Raw genomic sequence first — 23,709 nt, 5'->3', positions numbered from 1 at the left:
ATTTTGATGTCATTTATAGCAGGGAGTTTAGGATGAAACCAATGCATGAGGTACACAATGGGACTACAGTTTTGACTGCAGTGCCCTTGTGGCATTTCTACCTCCAGCTCACCAGTTCTCTGAGTGTAAAAGGCAGGATGAACGGACGGACGGACAGACAACACAGGTGCAGTACTCACCCTCTCTGCAGTTGTGGCCCATAAAGCCTGGGCAGCACCTCCACTCCAACGCCGTCACCTGGCGATACGTCAGCATGTATGTGGGCCGGACAATGGTTCTGTAACTGAAAGAGCATAGTCACTGAGCATAGTCACTAACTGAGGCAGATGTTCACTTCACGGACATAATTAGAGGCCTTTACAATGATTTCAGTAACATTAACAACAGACAAGGGAGAGAACACATTGACCTCTTTACACAGGAATAACTCTAAATCAAAAGATGTTGAAACAGTCTATAACATAGGGATAAAATAACAATGCCGATCCAAGCTTAACATTATGACCGAATACAGGGAACCCATTAAAGTAGTCTTTCTGGATGGATCCCAAAGACATAAAATAACCAAACAGTTGCAAATCACACACATCTATATAATAAATGGCTATGGTCTTACATTAGTGTCTGTTCTGGGAGCAATGGCAGACCTGGGAATACTGGAATGGGAAAAATCATATTCATATGCCTTAATGGTGGATGACTTGTTGCTCTGTGTGGTGGTCGAGGGAGTAAATCTGCCTTCTTCAATCAACAAACAAATAATATTTCCATGAGGCTTAATAATCAGTCATTAGACTGTCTGCAGTCAAAGCTGGATGACATTAAGGACCCTTTAGGCTACAAATATACAAACACCATAATCATGACCCCTGTGCAACGTCTGGCCAGACTCGTGGCCAGCTCAACTGAAACCAGAATCAATGACCTGCTCTTTTCCATCAAGATGGCTTTGTCTTCAGGACATGTAGAATTATGATTCAGGATACACTGTCAGCAAAGGCCACCAAAATGTATAATGGCACTTGACCCATAAATGTCCTAAAGAGAACCAAGGGAAACCTGGAAATGGTAGCCCTTCCCTCAAAGCGTTTGGCTCAGCAAGATGGTTGTAAGCTACTGCAACCCATTAGGATGTATATCTATATCGTTCTTTGACGGTGAATTGACATTGTGGGGCTCCTGCGCATGATCTTTTTAATTACATGCAGTGATTTGAGCAGATGATCCCTCAACACGAGATGGTCCCAGCGCAACTCTGAAACCAGAACCTCTCATGTCTGAAGTTGTATTTTCCACTACATGACCGGCCTGTTGGAGTGAGTGAGTGAACTGTGCCGACCATACCTGATGAGGTTAGAACAGGGTCCCGGCCACCGGCAACTCTGAAACATACGCTGTACCAGCTTCTCTGTCCCGTTGTGCACCTGGCATGACACAGTCTTCGACACTGTGTACTGACACCAGTTCCTACCAAAGGAGACCATAGGGAGGCAAAGGTTTAGTGCGTGTGTGTGTGTATGTGTGTGTTTTTTAGTTTTAGTGCGCGTGTGTGTGTGTGTGAGTGTGTTTTAGTTTTAGTGCGTGTGTGTGTGTGTGTGTGAGTGTGTTTTAGTTTTAGTGCGCGTGTGTGTGTGTGTGCATGGTATCTAGGAGATGGGGATCCAAATAAAAGGCAGTCAAAAACGTTTTTCCGTTTAACTTTGAATAATAAACCAAATACTTTTTTCCTATTCATCATTATTAAGGACAACTCTCTGGGCGGTCCGCTTTTGTCAGTTGAGAAGTTTGGTGTATCAGGCCAAATCTAGACAATAAAAGGATGTGAGGATGTGAAATTGGAAATAAAGTTGTTTATAGTGTCATAAACTGGAGCTGAGAGGCAATTCACATACTAAGAGAGAGTATTCAATTTGGCAGCAATGTGCAACTTGAATGTCTGCTCCATTCATCCATTCCAATCCAAACCCAGAACCACATCTTAATACTCTCTTCCATTATTGCCAGTACTGCTTTTCACTTCGTTATTCTTAGGGGGCAAGAAAATAGTTGTACCACAGTTATATACTTTTGGTTAAAGTCAACGCACAAGCTCATGCATGGTAGCATACAACTTCAACAGGGTTGATAACTATATAAAAATGTATATTTCTACAGATCAGTAGCTGTTTAACATTGAACAACAACTTGAACTCATAATCACTTATCTGATGAATATTTGCTTGAGGTCCACTTACCTGCGAGCCGCATTGGTGCCTGCAGGGGGTCCAGCGGTGTGTTCAGTGTGGATGCGTTGCAATGTCACACCTGGAAATTGATAGATAAACCCGGTCCCTCGTGACAGACTGGGTGAAAACATCCAAATACAGAGAATGCTAAAAATGATTGAACCTGTCATTGTCCGAGAAGTTAGGTTTCTGTTCGAGTGAGAGGTTGAACACTACCTGTATTTTGAAGTGGACAAAGTTTGGAGACGCGCGTCTCGGGAAGTCAAAGCCGCCGCGCACGAATATATCGTCCTAATATATCGTTAAAGTAAATTAATACCATATAAATCTGCAACGTCGTGAGACATTCTGGAGCCTACTGTTCTCCCAGTCACTGCCTTTGTCGTGTTGCTAGGCTTCTGCCTTCCAAGTCTGGAGGGATTGTATGTCTGCAGCAGCGTCTGAGCGCTATACGCACTGTAGTTTGGGAAGCTCGACGCAGTCGTTTTTGCGCATGGTTTATTATTACCGCTGAGTAATGTGGAAGGGATAAAGTTCACCACCATCAACAGAATAGATGGTGGTGGGCTAGATATTAGGTTTACATGTATGGAATAGGAAGACATCAAACGTTATCCATACATCATTCACGAGGCACCAACATTAAAACATAGGTTACTGAAGTGCAAAGATTCACAGGTTCAAATCAAATGGTGATGCAAATCATATCGATTTCATTGGTCAAAAAGTGTAAAAAGTAGCAATTAATCTGAAGAAAACAACTAGTATTCATCAATAGCTCTTTGGCTCTGATATGTCACCAGGAGAACTAGTAGCCTGCATGCAAGAGTGCATTAGACATTGTTACATAGTAGCTTACTTAAAACTAAACTAACTTTCTTTTGATCTCACATTAAGAATCATTTTAATAAAGAGGAGGTCCCTGTAACAGTCCCTTTGTCACACCATCAGCACATCAAGGAATCAGCACAAATGCAAAAACAGTGCCATATGTGGTATTTTATGAAATAATTATACAAAAGGTCTTTATGAATGCAATAGTCTACTAAAGAGTCCAGAGACTTCATCTCCAACAACAACAACTTGTCTGAGAGAAAACATACAAACATAATTTATTTGTGCAACAAAGCCACATGTAATTTATAACTCACAGATTGGCTATGCCATACAGAATATCTTAATACTGTCTACAACAAAACAAACACATTACAAACAAAAGCATTGGTTCACTGGATGAAGTAGGATTAGGAATACTTATTTAATAATACTGTATGAACATAAAAAATATGAGCTCTGTCATTGCTTAGTCTGAATATATCCATTGTACATTTCCTTCGCCAACCACTTTAATCAGTTAGTTAGCACCCTCTTGTGGTCACAGTATATTATTGCCTCTGTGGTGAGTTCCCAAACAGCCTGTCCACTCCAGCCCTGTGTCCCACGTCCCCTCTCCAGTCACCTGCACTTTCTCTGGATCAAATCTCCAGTAGTGCCGCTCCTTGAAGAAGTACACTTGTCCATCAGGGTGGCTGACTGCTCCGTTGGTCCCCCGGGGGACCCCCCTCCAGTCGTCCAGACTGCGGGGGTAGTATGGCTCGGGCCTCAGGGTCCCCAGGTTGAGCACAAAGTAGAGCTGGCCTTTGAACACCACCAGGTGGCCCAGGCGGGGGTAGTAGAAGGCCTGGTCAGGGTGTCCAGGGAGGCCCAGCTCGCTGCTCCTCAGGGGGAAGCCCGGGTCCACACCACTGCTGGAGTAACGCCACACTCGCCTACCTGGGGGAAGAGACGCAAGGAGGAAGGTGCTGGTTGTGTGAGATGTGAAATTACAATGCAGCAACACATATACGAGGACACAAACTGGAAAAGCAGTCTGTGTGAAACATTTCTGCTATAATCTACCTGAACTATAACCCCAACTATGATAAAGGACAGTTGTTACTATAAAAATAACAAATAATTTCAGGTACGTTTATTGCTGGGTAACTCGTGTCTTCATTTTCACACTACCTTTGAAAAAGTAGAACTTATTGTCCATCTGAGAGTAAGCAGCTGCCTCAATGGCGAGGGGTAATCCTGGCCAGCGGTTCTGCAGAGGTAGAGGGGAGCTGGTCTTGCCTGCAGGAGACACAGTCCAGAACAGCCCCCCACGGAATACTAGGCTGGTACCATCTTGGTCTGCAAGGTAATATAAAATGAATTATTTTCAGGAATCAGAGTATATCATCGTCTTCAGAAGTCAATGAAGAATTCTCAACCTACTATTCATGTAAATTGCTAAGAGATTGATTACCTTATGTCCCAAAACAATCACAGGCCAAAATCCACCAGATGGCGCTGTTTACTTGTCATATTTGTCTTGTTCGAAACCTCAAATCTTATCCAAAACTTGCTTCTAGCCTCAAATATGCTAGGTAAGTACAACTTCCAGTCTGGTGACAAAGAGCCATTCATTTCAATGGGACCTATTTTTTGCCTTTCTAGCATGATCAGATAGTGACCACCAATCAAGTCCTACCCATGGTGAGTGCATCAAAGAATCCCTTGCAGTATGGAGGTGGGGTGGAATCAGGCTTCCAAGTACCACCTTCAGACAGCTCCCAGTCCCGTAGAGCAGAGCTGAACACCTGACCAGGCAACTGGATTACCTGACCGCTCTCTGGCTTCCCTATGGAGAACATTCAATGACAAAAAGGACAGTAGCTTCAGTAATGTCCAAGCTTTTCTGATTACCGGTACACGTAATATACATGCATATTCTTCTATGTTACTACAATAGACCAGGTGCATCTGCAAAAAGCTTGACTGATTGATGTATTTCTGACTGCACATTTACAAGTGGAGTACCATTAAAGCTTTCTGCTATGGACAAGTATCTACTGGGCACAGACATCAGTTCAACATCTAGTTTGATTTACATTGGTTGTGTTGTCAACTAATGTGAAATCAACATAAAATGTCACCATGTCATTGGATTTAGGCTAAAAGTTGGGTAAAAAATTACCAAATTCCTTATGTTGATGACTTTTTTTCAAATCGAATAATTTTTCCACGTTGATTCACCTTCATCACATTACATTTTGGGAATGAAATGACATAGAAACAATGTTGATTCAACCAGTTTTTGCCTAGTGGGTGCAGATAAGACCTATATGCCTGTTTCACAGCAAGTTCGAGAGGTAACATACACAAAAGACACTAATTGTCAGATTTGGCACGCCATAACATTGCAGAATGGAAAACCCAACACATCACAGATGACTGAGTGCTGAGATATTGACAGCTGAGCTGACTTTAAATTTACTGTATTCCAATGCCAAAAGAAGTAAAGAGAGCCAAATGATTTTACAATGCCACTGACTCGCAGACACAACGTCTCCTTTGATTTGTCTCCAGATGTTGCCCACCCGTTCTGTTTGGAAAACGTTGAGCAAACATTTGTGTAAAGGTCTGAAAAAAATCGGCATCCCTAAGGAGAGCGAGACAAAACATGGAGAGATAGTTTGTCTGGCTTCTCCCTGTTATACTGTCTAAATGGAAACGTTGATGTACAAGGAAGTTGCTTGTTTACTTTGGTGTGACCTTGAGAGGATGGGAAAAAAACACTGATCAACACTGTCTCCAGCTGCCGGAAGCCTGGCTCTGGGATAGAGTGATCTTTGGACATCCCTCTGTGTACAGCATTAGAGCGGTTGGATGGAAAAAATGTACGTTTAAACGGTAGCATGTGTGATTCCCTGTAATGAATGCAATAGCTTAAGATACACATTTAATATGAAAAGATTCCCTCCTTTAGCTTTCTCAGTTGATGCTTCATATATCACAGGGTGGTCGGGACCGTCGGACACTATGATGTCATGGTGAATGATAGCACAGCAGATGGTGATGGGTTAAAGAAATGGATGCTGATCCAATCTCTAGTCAGATCTGTGGACTAAGTTCAGCATGAGGTCTTAATGTCATCATATCATCATCTCGTCACCCTCGTGTAACCTTGTTCCCTCCTCTACCTGACCACTGACTATTACCTCCATATGTTCTCGTTCCTCTTCCTCAAGTTTTCTTCTTCCACTTCAGTGTAACTTCGCTTTGGACTAGGCAATTTTCTTTGTACAGCAGTAGTTGTCATGTAAAGTGACTGGTTAAAAATAATGTTCAAATTCAAATTGAATTTCAAATAACTTTAATGTTCCTCTCTCAGAGTGGAGTAGGCCTACACACCATAGAGCTGCTGTACAGCAGTGATGTCATCCCAGCTCAGCACCGTGGCTTTCCCCAGCTTCTTGTAGTAGGGGGACATGAGAGCGTGGCGCACAGGAGAGTGCTCCAAGCCCAGCGTGTGGCCCACCTCGTGGGCAATCACCATGAACAGGTTGTGGCCCTTGTAGCCGTTCAGTGTCCAGCGCTCTGCCATGTCAAAGTGGGCCTCCCCTCGGCATGGGAAGAAGGCATGTGCTAGGGCGCCTCCTGGGGGTAAAAACAAGAACATACAGAGGGTTCAGCGGTGGAAGAGAAGCTTCCCAAAACAACCCATTCCCCTACCCCTTCAAACTGTGCAGATCTGAAGGAGCCAGGCAGGCATAAGAAATATGGTAGAAGCTTCTCAACTCTCATTTTCAGGCTAGGTGGAACCATCAACATGTTTCTTATAATTATCTGGTCCATTAAAATCTGGAAACACTAAAGCGGTAGATGCTAGTGGCTGTTCTCAGACCAGGCAAGAGGGATCTGTAAGCATGTGAACATTGTGACAGCTGGGGATAGTTGCAGGCGAGATCTTTCACAGCGGAACCCAATTGATCTTTGGAAATTGCCCTGTTTGAAAATGCATTCTCCCTTCCTTTAGGTAAACTATGAACTGACAGGAATCAGTCAAAATGTCAAACCACTACTACAGGGTATACTGCTATGCTCCCCACCTGGACCATCAAAGGCGTTGCCCATGCCGTCGTTGTGCTCCCCCTCGTAGAAGGCCAGCCGGATGTCAGCTGACCCCTGGGTGACCTCTCTGAAGGCCAGGGCCGAAACGTTACTCCACAGCTGGAAAGCGGTGCGTACGGCTAGGGCCACCTGACCCCGAGGGAGGTGACCAGGCCAGTTCACCACCTGGTAGGTCAGATGACGCTTGTGCCACCTCTCACCTGCAGAGAGATGAGATAGTGGACTGATGAATATAGAGGAGCAAGGGGGACTCATGACCAAGAAGTGAGATATTATATGAACGTTGAAAAAGAGTAGTTATGGTAAATGAGTCACTAGCACCCACTTTTGGGAGCACTGTTGTGCTGGGTAAGATTCAGATTGTCATTCATGCAGCTGGGAGAGAGGAGTATAAGGGGGAGGGAGAAGGAGACAGAGAGAGATAGAAAGAGGGAGAGGGAAGGAGAAGAGAGAGAGAGAGAGAGAGAGAGAGGGACGTTTGCAAATCACAATAATGGGGATGTGAGTGTTTCTTTTTGAACAATAAGTGTAAATCCTTTGGTGAAGTGCAGAGAGAGTAATGTTTATTACATTACTTGTGGTTACAGCAGTGACACAACTTTAAAAAATGTTATCAACTAATTCAGAAGAGCTCTTGCTGTATAGGATTGGTAGGAGTGGTTGTCTAAGGCAATAAATCAATTATTTTTGTGTCAAAACAACTCCATGCATCTTTGCAATAAAAATAACCTTGTCAATTGACTGCAGCAGATTATTCCTCAATAAGACACATTCCCTAAGCAAGGCCACCTCACACGTGTCTGGATAAACGCTGGTTTCTAACAGAGGCACAAACCAGTGGGAAGAGATGGTCTTCTTCACCTGTATGAGCTTAGAGCCAGAGTGTGATAAACACATTTCAAGAGCATGTGTGAAATCGCATAGAGAAAAAAACACTACAAGGTTTAACCTTTTTGCTAGCATTCCTTGAAAGAAAATTTATTGAGAACAACTCCACAGGACACTAAAAAAAACTCTCATATCTCAATGTTTACAGTGAGCCTCATTGGTGAGACTAGATGAGCTAAGCCTGTTCCAGCATGCCTCATTGGTGAGACTAGATGAGCTAAGACTGTTCCAGCAAGCCTCATTGGTGAGACTAGATGAGCTAAGACTGTTCCAGCATGCCTCATTGGTGAGACTAGATTGAGCTAAGACTGTTCCAGCATGCCTCATTGGTGAGACTAGATGAGCTAAGACTGTTCCAGCATGCCTCATTGGTGAGACTAGATGAGCTAAGACTGTTCCAGCATGCCTCATTGGTGAGACTAGATTGAGCTAAGACTGTTCCAGCATGCCTCATTGGTGAGACTAGATGAGCTAAGACTGTTCCAGCATGCCTCATTGGTGAGACTAGATGAGCTAAGACTGTTCCAGCATGCCTCATTGGTGAGACTAGATGAGCTAAGACTGTTCCAGCATGCCTCATTGGTGAGACTAGATGAGCTAAGACTGTTCCAGCATGCCTCATTGGTGAGACTAGATGAGCTCAGACTGTTCCAGCATGCCTCATTGGTGAGACTAGATGAGCTAAGACTGTTCCAGCATGCCTCATTGGTGAGACTAGATGAGCTAAGACTGTTCCAGCATGCCTCATTGGTGAGACTAGATGAGCTAAGACTGTTCCAGCATGCCTCATTGGTGAGACTAGATGAGCTAAGACTGTTCCAGCAATCCTCATTGGTGATACTAGATGAGCTAAGACTGTTCCAGCAAGCCTCATTGGTGAGACTAGATGAGCTAAGACTGTTGGTGCAATCGTTTGCGTCTCTCTGGTACTCGACCAACGAGCCAGTAAGAGCCAGCCCCTGCCTTGACTTCTGCTGGCTGCCTTCACTACTGTACTGTAGATGGACAGATACATATAACTATTCTCCTGTACCTCACTTACATTTGAAAGAATGCCATATTCTTCCAATTAAAATTCTGTAAAGTTTAATTTGGGACTAAAACTGCCTCTTTGCAGAAACTGTCCTTCAATCTCCTATCCGTGTGTGTAATCCATATTGATGGGATTTCTCTGAAATAGGATTGCTCCAGAGGATCCTGAGCCGTCCTTCCATGGACTCTCTCCCAGCGTCTTTGCACAGGGAGCAGGTGGCAGCTGTCAGGTACAAACTTGCAGCTGGAAAAGTGGGCAGTATGACGCCTACATCTGCATTCTTCTAGTATTATCCAATCACTTCAGGGGCTGTGTGGAATTACATACTTTTCTCCATCCAAACCACAAACACAAACACCAGCACCCTAATACCCCAAAACAGCTCCATTTACCACTGAGCATGTAGGCCTATCTATCACACAGTGGAGATGTGTTGGACAGTCTCCATATGGCCCTCGGAACATTGAAAAGACTGTCGTATATCTTAATAATTTAGGCAGTGGTTCTCACAGACTAAAATGGACTGGGGAGCTCCTTTAAGATGAAATAGGATGTGTGTGCAGAGAGTTTATATCTAATTTAGAATGTGCTTCCCACACACAAGTGGAGATTGGAGAATTCCCTGAAGATATTTCAATGGCAGTATGTGTAGATAGCCTACATACAGATGTAGGATCTTATTTTTTTCACCCTGTTGCAGAACATTCCTGCAATGCAGGACATTTCAAACTTGTCTTGTATTTGAGGTTTAAAAAGGGTTCTAAAGTCTATAAATTCCACTTTGAAATTTCAGACTTGTAAATGAATCAAACCCTACAAAAATGTCCATTAATTATATCCACATAATAATTCACATGCCCTGTTGCTGCTGGATTATTTTCCTGCTGTAGCAAACTGGATCAAATTATGATCCTACATCTGTACTATGCTGGCTCTGATTTACAGCAGTGGAGGCTCCTCAGGGGAGGAAGGGGAGGACCATCCTCATCAGTGAATTTCACAAAAATAAAATAGTGAAACATTGAAAAAGCTATCCATTTTAGATAAAACTATGCTAAATATATTCACATGTCCTCAAATAATTTAATAAAACACCGTTTTGCCATGAAGGTCAACAGTAGCCTTAGCAACACTCTGTAGGGTAGCACCATGGCGTGGCCGGAGGACAGATAGCTTCTGTCCTCCTCTGGGTACATTGACTTCAATACAAATTGAAGTGTCCCCAATACAAATTGACTTCAATACAAATACAATGTGGTGAGTAGTTTACTCAAAGAGAGAGAAAGACAATAGTTAGAACAGTTTTGAACAAATTAATTTCTTCCAAAATTAAGGAGAAGCAAGAGAAAGAGAGAGCTAGCTATATTTTGGAGTATATACTTTTTAAACTTTCACTTACTTAGCTAGCATCGAATGCAGCTACAGTAGCTTGTTTACCCTACTCAAACACCCGGTTCAAACAGAGAGAGATGCTATGTTAGCTAGCTGGCTATGGCTATCCAACACTGGAACTATTCCAAGTCAAGGTACGCTTTTGGTTTTATAAATTTATTGCCACCAGGGCCTGCTGGTGTAACTGCTAAACTGCTTGCTGTTGACTGTACACTGTACTGCATGATTGTAGCGGGTTTACTAATGCGTTAGTTCTAGTAGACATGTTGACTATGACGTGACAATGATGTACAGTAGGCTGTGTGTGGTTAGCGATATGGAGGTTTGGCGTGAAAAGTTTTTTCCCACCTGTTCACAGACAGCTGATGTGTTGTGCACTGAAGTCCACAAGGGAAAAGGTGAGAGGAGAGCGCGTAGATAGATAGGAAAAGGAATAATATATACAAGGAGCCGTTTGTATGTAGCTGGTATGAAAGTGAACTGTCTTTGCATGCGATCAGGGGTGTATTCATTGTGCCAATTCTGTTGAAAAACATTTCTTAAACGGAAGAAAACGGAACGAAATGGAGATAAAATTATGTACATTTTTCCAATAGAAACTCTTGTTTGCAACTGTTGGACTAATGATTACACTCTAGATCAGCTAGATGCAGGCAAGATGTATGCAAGGCGGTATTAAATGTGTCACTGTCTGTCACCTTGATTATGCAAAATTCTCTCAACCTGTGCACCTACGTTGTAAACTTTCCTTCAACCTCATGATGGGTACAGGGAGAATTGTAGCATCATGTAGTAGCCCAAACCTATGGATGTTACATTGAGCTGGGTGAATGGAATATGAATGACAGTCATCCAATATGCTGTAATAGAAATAAGGCCATGTTCATAAAATAAAAAAATCATCCTCCCTCATCTTAAACGGCATGAACCCCCCACTGATTTACAGTTTGTAGTGAACTCCCTAACAGAGACCAACCACAGAAAGCACATGGCCATGGATGTTGACTGCCACTAGAGTCCTTCAGTGGAGGTCTCAAAGCCCATTTTCTCAAATTTGGACTTCGAGGCCAGTAGTAAAGCTGATTTTCCTTGTTTTCCTCTAACCTGGGACTAATTCAAGGAAAACCAGCATTCGATTTGAGACTCCCTGCCTAACAGTTGATAACCCCCTAAAAAAGAATTTGGTCATTGAAGAAACCAACAGGGCAGCTTGCTATTGGGAGTCATTGAGCAAACAACAATGTTATGACCTCAATAAATGGTAATAGTTGATTAGATGATAATTTAATTGAGGATGCAGTATCGAGTCACAGTACAGCTGATGAGATTAGTTAGCCTGACCTCTCCATTCTAGACAATAAAGTCACATTGGCATTGCTATAGCAGTCTATTCTTGAAATATGACCTGTATAATCAAGTCCATCTGTATGGGCCAACTACATTTCAATCAAACATTTGATCTTCAAGGAAGGAATAAAAAATGAGTAATATCTAGGAGGTTGGTTTGAAGTTGGCCAGAAGTGAGCCCAAATCAGCTAAAGGAGGCCACTAACCTAGCTGGCTACGGCGCTTCCTGCGTAGACGCTGTCCAATGTTAGGTTTGGTCAGACTTCCATGGAAGATGTCGTTGACCTTCTGTGCCCAGGCCTGCTGGCCCCTGTCATCCCTCACCCCACACCTGGGCTCTGCCATCTGGTGCCGTGTGGCACTGTCCAGACGCCCAGTGACTGGCAGGTGGGTAAGCCACTGGAACTCCCTGAGAGGCAGACAGAGGAGAGATGGATGAATGATAAAAGAAGAGTGAACGGCAAACGAAGATCAGAGAGCACATCCAGAGAGCAAATAGAATCAAAAAGTTGCAAACCCTAAGAATGTGGTGCAATCAATACAGCACTTTACAAGTAATCCACATGTGATGATGGTAGTGTGTGTTCTTTACAACTGAAATCAAACCTTCAAATCAAATCACATTTTATTAGTCACATACACATATTTAGCAGAGGTCATTGCGGGTGTAGCGAAATGGCTGTGTTCCTAGCTCTAACAGGACAGTAATATCTAACAATACACACAAATCTAAAAAGTAAAATAAGGAAATTAAGAAATACAGAGTATGTATTGTGAGGGTTCAGTGACCAGCCGGAGGAAGACGACATGACAGCACCCTTCTCAGGGGATAGGTACTCAGTGTAAAGCCAATTAGTACAGTACACACCTGGGCCCACTAATTGGCTTGGTGTCTCCTTCTATATAGGTGTGCCAGGAGATGAGCTCGAGGTGGATTGGGAGCAGACATGGGGACTGGTGAGGATGTTGGACTTTCGTACCTCAGAGAAAGCGGCTTTATCTGATGCACCTTGGCTCTATGTTAAACAAGGCTGGCCATAGATAGAGGGAAGCGTCCCCCCTGTAAATATGTGTAGACAATCGTCTAAAGAGAAGGGGAGCCGTTTGTTGTTTTGTGTTCCCTTTTTGGCCATGGCCTTTTGGTCAGCTGCTTAGTTTAGGTTTATTCTTTTTACGCTGTTTCAGCGTTGGACGCTACCTTGTACTGGAATTATTTTGTTGGGTGAAAGAACCCGTTGAGTGACAATACAAAAGGAACCACAAACACTGCCTATGGTCTGTTCAATTCATGCCTCCCGCCTGTGTTAGGGTGTTTCGGACTAGCTGACCCGTCACACGCTGTGTATACATTTTTACTTATATATATGTGTGTGTGTGTAGTATATTTGAGGAATACGTAGAATAGTATATGTACAGCAATAGTTAAATACGATGGCCTTGACTAGAATACAGCATATACATATGAAGTAGGTAAAACAGTATGTAAACATTAGAGTGACCAGTGTTCTATTGAAGGTTCTAAACCTGCTGAGCATGGGGGTAATGCATCGTCTAGCTCTTCATTAGTGTCAAATGCGTGTAGTTTAAATATCAGCATAAATAATAGCTGTCATATCACCTGGATAAATACCAGGCTCTGGTGGCAGACTGTTACTTCCATTAGTGAAACCAAGCTTTTGCTTTGTGATAGAAAATAAACATGCAATACATTTCGATAAATCTTTTAAATGAGTTAGGCTTTTCTTCTCCAAATATTCAGTAACTCACAGTGCAACTGTGAAAACAGAGACGTGTGCTTGCTTTTTCACTCAAGCACAACTGGAGAATGGGACACACTTCTGATAAAGCTATGTCAACACAACCTCAAAGACATTTTCACAGAGAATGAAAAGTTTTTCCTCAGATTTGATATTCTGAGAAATTAGTGAGTACACAAAGTCAATGAAAAATGTACATGGCATATTCTGTAACAACCAATACATTGTAATCAATCATTGACCACACTCGATTAAAAATGTCCCTAATTTCCCATTATTACTGTAAAGTGCTCTTTCTGGTAGGTTAAAAGATACCAGCCTTGTTGTACCTGAGAGCTGTGTTGACCTCAGTATCATTGTGTTGGTGATTCTCCTCCTCAAGGTATCCATACTTCTCCAGAAAATTCTATACAGGAAAACAGAACATACAAATTCAGAATGTATATCACACTCTCTCCTGGACCATAGACTATGTTCAAGGCAAGGGAACAAATCAATAGGGGAGATTGGGGTAAATTGAGCCAAAGGGTTAAGTTTAGCCACCCTTTTTCTAGGAAACCATACATAAAATTCATCTGACCAAATATTTAAGAAAAGGTTGTCATTTCACAGAGCCTGTGAAGGAAGTTAGGTCCATGACGCTTGTATCTTAACCAAAGTAGATCATTTTAAGATTGTTCTATACATTAGTTGGGGTCTCTATAAGCTTCAATATGAGGTCCTAAAGCCAGCATGAAAGTGCATCCTTGTAGCTGTGTGGGCTAATATAGTCAAAATGTTTGCCTTGGGGTAAGTTGAGCCAATGTAAGTGTTTTCTTCCCAGGCGTAATGGAAATCATCAGCAAGCATAGGATATGAGGTAACAGGGCCTGGCATATGTTAAAAGTGTGACAAAAAAGTACAAAGTGTTCGTTAGGTGTTAAGCGTGTGTTAAAATATGCTTAAAACGTAATTATGTTGAATTGTGTTTGGGAAATAAAGATAGACAGTTTTAAAAAGGTAGCGGTAATATTTCATTCAGTATAGAAATGTGTACCAGGGTAAGTTGTGCCAAGAGACCACTTTTTTTGGACAAGCTATGTTTTCAAAACTGTAATGATTAGATGATTTTTGAGGATTTCCATGGATACACAACATCCTGAAAAATATGTATGTTAGATGGAGTGATGGTGAATGTAAAAACAGCTCAACTTTCCCCACTCTCCCCTACAAAGTAATTTAGTAATTTGTAGACTCCAACACTTGAATGATTTAGAATACCATGGTCAAGACAGCCTGGAGGGGAGAGAGGAAAGCATTGGGCTGGTATGAAAGAACCTGAAACATCAAGCACTGAGTGAATGCAGCAGAGGACTCAAATTAGGGCTAAGTGGTCTTAGAATCATTATAGCAGATGCTAACACCAGAGATGCCATTGAGAAGTTTCACACCGCTGCCAGAGATGTTTGTGGTGGGTTGTTCCCCCATCATACTTTTCTATGATTGGATTGATTAGGCCCTGAGGGCCACCAGCCAGTGCTGTTCCCATGAGCAGCTGGGAGCGCGCAGAGTGCATTGTGGGATGTGGCACTCAGGCCCACTTCTGCAGCTGGGTGATGATAAGCGGCACTCCCCTGGGTCTTCCGTGGCCCAGGTCCCTTATATGGCTGCCTAATGGAAAACAGCCAGCACAGCTGGGTAGAGACTAGAGAGAGGGCCTCTGCATTAGAGTGGAACTCCACAGACCATTTTAATTGCAAAGAAAACCAGACGGGTTGAATTGACTGGGTAGTCTTGGGTTTTGAATAAGGCTGGATCTAAAGCATGCTAGATGATACAGCGTTCCAACAGACAAATACAACGGACCATTGGTAGATCAGAGTGCCAGGGTGAAATCCTAACTTGAGATCAAGTGACGGGTATGGATCTAAAATTAAAATTCAGCCCGGCAAATGAGTCAGTTCTCTGTTGTTCACTATACTCTTTGTTATTTGTGTGACCAAAAACTATAAAAAGTGGAAAATGGGCTGTACTGTACTGGGAAAATTGAGGAATAAGGCTACAATTAGGCTAAACCACAAAGAGCTCACAATGTAGCCTACTTTGTTGTTCAAAAGCTCAATTCCCAATAAAGGAATGACCGTTGTGTGAAGTAAAGAACCATGAAACTGGGACCGACATTTTACGACGCAACGCAGACGTAAAGAATGAAAACGGAGCCGTTCAATCTTGTCGTCTCTATGAGTAAGAGAACCAAAGGTTGACATTTTCCAGGCTTCCACAAATACAGACCCTTAAAAGTTTTAGAAGCAGAAAAATAGCTACTTGTTGGTATAAAAAAAACGAAATTCACAGCCTTTGTTTCCAGTTAGACACTTCTTGTGCTTTAAACAAGATGAAGGCTTCTTCGGTGGAAGGATGCTTAGTGGAAGAAAACATTCCTCCAGCAGGAGGCCTACAATTCCTGTTGCCACTTGCCTCCTAGTTTACACCAACACAATGAGCCTTTCACTTGACTTTCACTATCTGGAAGGTGAACAACCATATGTCAAATGGAACAGAAAGCTCATGACCCCTTCAACCTCAAATATAGTTCAGGGTTCTATGTCAATTACTTATTTCAACAGAAGTGCATGACAACGACAGTGAAGTAGGCAATGATGGACAATATAAACTCTAAACAAAAGAGGGGACAGGGGAATAAGTCAATTGGATTGAGTTGGAAGTATCACAGAACAAGAGAAGTGACCAGTATCACACATTTAACACTCCTAAATGAATCTAAACTCTACAATTCCAGAAGCATATCTGTATTTAATATTTGGAGACAATAAGTCCACAAGTAAACCTCATCTAAAGGAATCTATGCCTGGCAACAGTTTGTTGACTTGAGTGTTCCTGTGTATGCAACATGGTCTCTTGGGAACTTGTATTATTCTGTAGCTAAATCTGTGACATTCCATTTAGTATGATATTACATTACTTTACGAATTGAATAGCAATCATACAATATCATACGCATTATAAGACATACAGTCTCATACGTCTTATCTGGTCATACAATAGCATACAAATTGGATGATGTAACTTAACATATGTATTGTATTACGTATAGTATTCTACGTCTTTCTCTGAGAGCAAGTTGCTTGTTGCGTCATAACAACAAAGGGGAGAATTTATGTTGGTGGTTAGGAGAACTAAAACAACAAAGGTTAGGTGAATTTACGTAGCAGGTTAGGTGAATTGTCTTACGTTTAGAATAATGGTTAGGTGAAGGGTTAGCTAAAATTCTACAGTTGACCTGATGTGACTCGAACATGCAACCTTTGGATTGCTAGATGGTCGAGGATTACGCCTACCCATCCTCCCCGACCAACCTCCCTACTTTCAATTCTGTCTATAGTAACTAGACCATTAGTAGGTATCATACGTCTTGGAGGTGCTCAGAAATACATAAAGTATGTTTCGTATGGCTCGGAGGCCAGGCTGGTGAACGACATGCATTTCCCTAAGGCGAAGGTACTGTCCCCGAACATCATCAAAGGATTTATATGCCTTAAACCCATACAGTAGTAGGTTGCCTGCCGTGTAAACATCATGCTGCTCCTGAACAAGGCAGTTAACCCACTGTCCCTAGTCTGTCATTGAAAATAAGAATTTGTTCTTTACTGACTTGCCTAGTTAAATAAAGGTAAAATAAATAAATAAATGTTAAACAGCACCACATCTAAAGACAGACCCATGTTGTGGTGAAACATAATGAACATATACATGTGTTTGTGCTAAGCAGGCTGCACAGTCATCCAAAGCCCTGGTCACAATACTGGTGTTACTGCCCCTCCGTTTTCTTATCCCATGTTACCCATGTCATGTGTTTGGGACTAAGGGTGTGTAGAGCAACAGAGGGTACAATGTTGGACTGGCGGGGAGGCCAGGGGAGGAATCCAAAGGGCAGATTTACCAAGAGTTAAGGTCAGGAAAGCCAGGCAAGCTGTGGTCAGGAACAAATTCGGTGTTGTGTGCAAAGCCATAATACTCTGACTGGGTCAACTAACCCTGAGCTCTGCTTACAACAAAACATGGTAAAGCCTTGCTGAGAGTTATCCAAGCAGTGAGGAAATCATAGTAACTGCGAGAGTTAGGAAAACATGCCTCATACATGCCTCATACATAGCCTAGTTATCACATACAGTAATGTGCATCCAATAAAAAAAACTCAGGAATAGAAATGATAGAATTTTGAATAAGAGTAAGACATGAGGAAGAAGTGGGGAAAGTATTCGGTGAAACTGTAATGACAGGAAAGTAAATGGCAGTACAATAACGTTACCCGTTGCCTTCTTCAAACAATTGAGCATCATTTATTACACTGAAATGTGAAAGCCAGTCCTTGCCATAATTCATGATTTTCCAGGTAATTTGCATAACCTACCTCAGCACTAGTCTCAGGTGGTGGCGGGACATTTAGCAGCACAGGTGAGCCAACGGTAACGGTTGCCTTCAACGTGAGCAGCACACAAGAAAGCTGCAACACGAATGTCCACAAAGTTGTCTCAGGTAAAATGTTCATCTTGCCGACAACGCAAGTCTTCATACTTGGCCACGTTAAATGACTGAAATACGTGTTGACTAAATATCCTGAAAGACATAAACTTGATATCGAGATGTCTACATTTCGCCGTCTGTATCTGGAGCCACAATGCGAGGAGTCTGCTCAGAGACACCGCCTCCAAAATTGAATGATGTGCCTCGTTTCCAACAGAATTCCAACTTCAGTCTTGGAACTAAATGTGGAGTTCCATAGCTGCATTCAATTTAGATTAATAACGCCTGTAACGTCCTGGAAAGAAAGGTTGGTAGCACCTGACCTTACAGCAGGAAATAAAGAAGTAACAACATGGTAATAATTAGTGGGCCTGCTGAATAGTACTATTCCTCATACTAAACTACATACTATAGCTGAAGCCAGTGCACACATTTTCTTGAAGAAATACCTTTACACTTTACTACTTATAAAAAAAGTTAATATTTCCTGATGTATTAAAGACAAAAAAAAACGGTGTTATTATTTGTTAATCACTTGTTATTTCTGGTTTTATTATTTTCATTCTTTACCATTAAAAACTGATATTTATCTTTTTATGCAATCAAAATATAATTATTTGCCCAGATGGATTGCTGCTGAATAAAATGTACATTTCAAATAGTTCACAATTTGATTATTGAAGACCAAGTCCCATAAACTGTGCATCAAGTATTTTTTCTCTGGACATTTAAAAAATTGCCATTTCAAATAGTTTGCACTGGCAGGACAAGTTTACAATCTCACTGGATTTTTGAAGACCATTCACTGTTCACAGAAAGTATATTTGATATCGACAAAGATTCTTATATTATCCATAATGTTTGAGCTTGTTGAATGGATATGACATGGCAATTTCCCTGACCCACCATTCACAGATGGTTGGGTGACCACAGTGAAAGGGGGCGGTCTCTGGTCTGTTGTCAACATTTTTGCAGCACTTCGCAGCAGAGAAGGTTAGGACCCCTGGTATAGAAGTGGCAAAACACATATGACGTAACTGCATGTGGTAACTAGAGATGACCATTTTGAAACGTCATCAGTGATTTTTAGCTGGGAACGTGGCGACTCCCAGTGAGGGTTCTGGGGATGACAAAGAGGAGACTTGGCTGATGACTGTGGAACGTTTTGTGAGCATAGAGAGGCAAGAGATAGCCAGACTACTAAATTGGGCTAAGGAACAGAATTTGGGTATTGTTGAAAGGCCATCTGTGCATGTTCTGCAAACAATAGGGCGGATGAAAGTGTGGCATGAGCGTGATGAACAGATAGATGTGGTTATAGACAGTGAGGAAAAAGAAAAACTGCAGAGGGAAGATGTGTGTTGAGGTAGATTTGGGCCAAGTACTACAAACCCCACTGTGCTGTCTCTGATGGCTTAGAAATATAACCTGATGAGATTGAGGATGAATTACCTGCGGTGGCAGATGTGGTGAAGACCGAGCCTCGACCAGATGGTCATGCAAAGGATGATTCTGGCCCAGTGGGAGTGACATTTGGCTGACCAATATGTAGTCTCAGGCTGGGTAGAAAAGAAATTGGACACTGTTAAATCGGTGAAGGTGGCTCGAAGTGGACTTGATTTTCTGTGTTTCTTCTGCCCAGAGGGAGCGGGTGCTTAACATCACATGCCTCAGGACAAGACCTGTGACTTGCTTTGCTCTCCAGAGCAGGGCGCCTTTGAGCGTTTGAAAGGAGTGATTACTTTGGTGGCGTTAAGTGTTGAAGTGGAGCAACTGAAATGGAAGATTCCCTGTGTCTGTGATGCTCGCTGTTTGTTGCGATGCAGACCTGGTGGCGTTCTTGGTGAAACTGAGAAGACACTGTCCTTTTGAGTTTTGAAGCAGAGTCTTTACCTGGCAAAGTCATGTTAGGATATGTCAGTTATCCCGTGAGAGTTTTTGTGCCAAACCCACAAAGGTGTTATAGATGCGAAGCTTATGGTTATGTTGCAGCAGTGTGTAGGAGGGAGATTCCCGAGATGTGAGAAGTGTGCAGTAGGGCATGGGACAAAGGAATGTATAGTATTGGTGGAAAAAACTGTGTGTATCAATTGTGGGGGTACCCATGTTGCTGGGGATCAGAAATGCCTGGTGCGGGAGAGATAGGTTGAGGTCAGAGTAGAACAGAAGGTGTCGTATGCTGAGGCAGTGAAGAGAGTAGAGGAGGATGGGTCAAAGGTGAGTAGTATCCTAGCTGTCTAGCGGTTAAGAGCGTTGGGCCAGTAACCAAAATGTTGCTGGTTCGAATCCCTGAGCCGACTAGGTAAACAATCTGCCAATGTGCCCTTGAGCAAAGCACTTAACCCTAAATCAAATCAAATGTATTTATAAAGCCCTTTTTACATCAGCTGATTTCACAAAGTGCTAGACAGAAACCCAGCGTAAAACCCCAAACAGCAAGCAATGCAGAAGCACGATGGCTAAGAAAAACTCCCTAGAAAGGCAGGGACCTAGGAAGAAACCTAGAGAGGACCCAGTCTCTGAGGGGTGGCCAGTCCTCTTCTGGCTGTGCCGGGTGGAGATTATAACAGTACATGGCCATGATGTTAAAACGTTCATAGATGACCAGCAGGGTCAAATAATAATAATCACAGTGGTTGTAGAGGGTGCAACAGGTCAGCACCTAAATGTCAGTTGGCTTTTCATAGTCAAGCATTCAGAGTTCGAGACAGCAGGTGCGGTAGAGAGAGAGAGTCGAAACAGCAGGTCCGGGACAAGGTAGCACGTCTGGTGAACAGGTCAGGGTTCTATAGCCGTAGGCAGAACAGTTGAAACTGGAGCAGCAGCACAACCAGGTGGACTGGGGACATCAAGGAGTCATCAGGCCAGGTAGTCCTGAGGCATGGTCCTATGGCTCAGGTCCTCCAGGAGGAAGAGGGAGAGAGAGAGAATTAGAGGGAGCATACATAAATTCCCACAGGACACCGGATAAGACAGGATAATTACACCAGATATAACAGACTGACCCTAGCCCCCCGACACAATACTGCAGCATAGATACTGGAGGCTGAGACAGAAGGGGTCGGGATACACTGTGGCCCCGTCCGACGATACCCCCGGACAGGGCCAACTAGGCGGGATATAACCCCACTCACTTTGCCAAAGCACAGCCCCCACACCACTAGAGGGATATCCGCAAACCACCAACTTACTACCCTGAGACAAGACTGAGTATAGCCCACGAAGATCTCCCCCATGGCACGAACCCAAGGGAGCGCCAGCCCTGATTGCTCTTGTAAGTTGTTCTGGATAAGATCGTCTGCTAAATTACTAAAATGACATTTGTATGTAAAATGTAGTAGGCCTAGGCCAATACAGTGATACAAATATGTGCTTCAGTAAGGTTGGCTTCTTAACATTTGTTGCCATGGTTATCAAATGTACTACAGAAATGGAACTTAAATCACAGAGAATAGATGTTGTGGTGGCAACTGCAAAGAAGTACTTGGGTCAAGGTGTTGAATTAAAAAGCCCCGTCCTCCCAGGCCATCGGATCAGTTATGGCCAAAGTAGTGAAATGAGGTGGTGTTTTCTTGTATGAAATAGTGGTATATATGTGTTGGGTTGGTTGGTGGTGCAATTCGTTTTTTTTTGTATCAAATATGTTGGGTTGGTGGTGAAATTTGTTGTTTTTTATTACACAAAATGTAAAGCTGACAATGAACTGACAAGGTAAAAATCTGTCGTTCTGCCCTTGAACAAGGCAGTTAACCCTCTGCTCCTAGGCCATCATTGTAAATAAGAATTTGTTCTTAACTGACTTGCCTAGTTAAATAAAGGTTAAATAAAAATAAAATAAAAAAAGAGTTATGACCACACACTCCCGCACAGTAGGTGGCGGCATGCACGAAAAATGTGTAAACGCAATGATACCAAAGAAGGACGTTAGTAGGGTAGCGAGCTAGCTAATGTCAACTTTATAAAGTTTAGCTACATAGCTTGCTAGTTCCCTAAGCTTTTATCTAAATAGCTATAGTTTTTGTTGATAAACTGTCTAGCCACGGTGTTGTTAAAGATAATGTCAAATTGCTGCTGACAACTTCGTGATAGTTGACCAACTTATTTGGCTATCAGCTTTACTCCAGCTAACTTTAGCTTATAGCTAGGTCGCTTGCATTCTAACTGACAAGCTAGCTAGCAAAGCTACTCGCTAATTTAGCTGCCCAAAGATCTCTGCCCTGCACGTTACTCCTCGGGTCTGTCATCTTTCTAGCTACATATATCTTGCATTTATTTTACTGTAGAAAGTGTGATAACAATAGGTCAATGATTAAAGTATGATGACGAAAAAAACGTTGAATAACGTTAGCCAGCTAACGCGCTAGCCCTTGGTGTCTGAGTGCAACAAGTAGCTAGCTAGCACTACTTGCCAGCTCTTTTTCAGGCTTGGTAGCTGTGATTGCTAGCTAACTGGCCACCAATATGCTAACACTGGCTTACCATAACCATATTGTGTTGCCATAGCTAGCTATTTAGCTTGTCATGAGCTATTCTCACAGCTATTTTAACTAACTACTACAATTGTCTTCAGCCATAGCTATCCAGTAGTGTTTCATACCTAGCCACCTAACTTTAGTCTGATTAATCAGGTTGTAACGTTAATACACAATTCATTGGTATGCACAGCCTGAAACTAACGCCTGCAAAATCGTGTAAATGTTCCTTACAAGCCAGAATGTTGAATGCAATTACATTTGAACTTACCGGTACTCTATCGGGACAAACTATCCATAGGAATGTATTGTTTACCCGACTTTTTAGAGAGTAGTTAGGTAACGTTATATGGTTATGTTAAGCACCGAGGTAAAATTAGTTTTATACTGGATGTTCAGTTTTTAATCTTGTCAATATGCCTAACTATTGAACCAAGCGTGCCATGACAACGCAAATGGTAGGCTATTATCTAAATCGGGAGGGTGGAGAACAATCAACACTTTTTTTGTGTGTGAATTTCAAAAACAAATATTCTGATTTATATCTACACAAAAATCTGCAATTCCCAAAAGTGTGGATTGTTCTCTGTACTCTACCCTGATTCAGAACAATTTATGGCATTCTTGGTTCCATAGAGCAGTTGAAGACAAACTGCACAGACAACCAGTATAGTAAGTTTAAATGTAATTTAATTAAACATTCTGTCTTGTAAGGAAAATGTACATGATTTGCAGGCATTACTTCAAGGCTGTATATACCAATTCATTGTGTATACAGCCTGATTAATCAGACAAGCTACCTAGGTACGCAGTTCTCACATTAATTGAATTGAGTTGCCTGCCATCTGCAATGATTTGACAGGCCCCTAGCCAATTAAACTCAAAGATTTACGATGGAGTTGGGCGGCGACCATTGTGGGCGGACTGGATTTAAGCACCCAAAGTATAACACAGGATAGTTCCAGCTAATAGACACTGCATGAAAATGAACCTACTAACATTTGACTAATCCTGTTGCCTATTCAGCTAACTACATCCAAGTATAGTCTTACAGGGGTAGTATAGGCTTGTCAAAGATGCACTGTGACTTCAGAAGTTGTAACACATTTTGATCTTAAAACAGCATCTGCCAG

The 23,709-nt window shown here is 42.3% G+C and overlaps 2 protein-coding genes across 2 annotated transcripts in view; both read right to left on the bottom strand.

Moving 5' to 3' along the window:
• LOC129818377 (collagen alpha-1(XXVI) chain-like) overlaps positions 1-2,668 on the bottom strand; it is a 49,306-nt gene extending 46,638 nt beyond the window's left edge. The window contains exons 1-3 of the mRNA XM_055874208.1: positions 2,235-2,668; positions 1,345-1,467; positions 180-283 (exon numbers count right to left, since the gene is read on the bottom strand). Coding sequence (XP_055730183.1) covers positions 180-283; positions 1,345-1,467; positions 2,235-2,395 — 388 coding nt within the window. The 5' untranslated portion in view covers positions 2,396-2,668. The remainder of the gene's footprint in view (positions 1-179; positions 284-1,344; positions 1,468-2,234) is intronic.
• A 536-nt stretch (positions 2,669-3,204) lies between these two features.
• Positions 3,205-23,700, bottom strand: LOC129818340 (matrix metalloproteinase-28-like). The gene is made up of 9 exons (XM_055874138.1): positions 22,848-23,700; positions 17,992-21,005; positions 13,910-13,986; positions 12,030-12,232; positions 7,142-7,363; positions 6,444-6,689; positions 4,741-4,890; positions 4,233-4,400; positions 3,205-3,998 (listed from the first exon to the last, which is right to left on the bottom strand). The coding sequence occupies exons 2-9, from the start codon at positions 18,151-18,153 to the stop codon at positions 3,601-3,603; spliced, it is 1,626 nt and encodes a 541-aa protein (XP_055730113.1). The 5' UTR covers positions 18,154-21,005; positions 22,848-23,700; the 3' UTR covers positions 3,205-3,600.
• Positions 23,701-23,709: the final 9 nt, after the last annotated feature.

The sequence above is a fragment of the Salvelinus fontinalis genome, chromosome 2, assembly GCF_029448725.1.
Source record: "Salvelinus fontinalis isolate EN_2023a chromosome 2, ASM2944872v1, whole genome shotgun sequence".
Lineage (NCBI taxonomy): Eukaryota > Metazoa > Chordata > Actinopteri > Salmoniformes > Salmonidae > Salvelinus > Salvelinus fontinalis.
Note: the sequence above shows the minus strand (reverse complement) of the source record. Positions and strands in the feature narration are given on the sequence as shown.

Excerpts from the sequence above, each read along its gene's own strand:
- LOC129818340 (XM_055874138.1), bottom strand. The coding sequence starts at position 18,153 with ATGAAGACTTGCGTTGTCGGCAAGATGAACATTTTACCTGAGACAACT. Across the intron at positions 4,891-6,443 it reads TGCTGTACAGCAGCTCTATG|GGAAGCCAGAGAGCGGTCAG; the intron begins GTGTGTAGGCCT and ends TGTTCTCCATAG. Across the intron at positions 3,999-4,232 it reads TAAGTTCTACTTTTTCAAAG|GTAGGCGAGTGTGGCGTTAC; the intron begins GTAGTGTGAAAA and ends CTCTTCCCCCAG.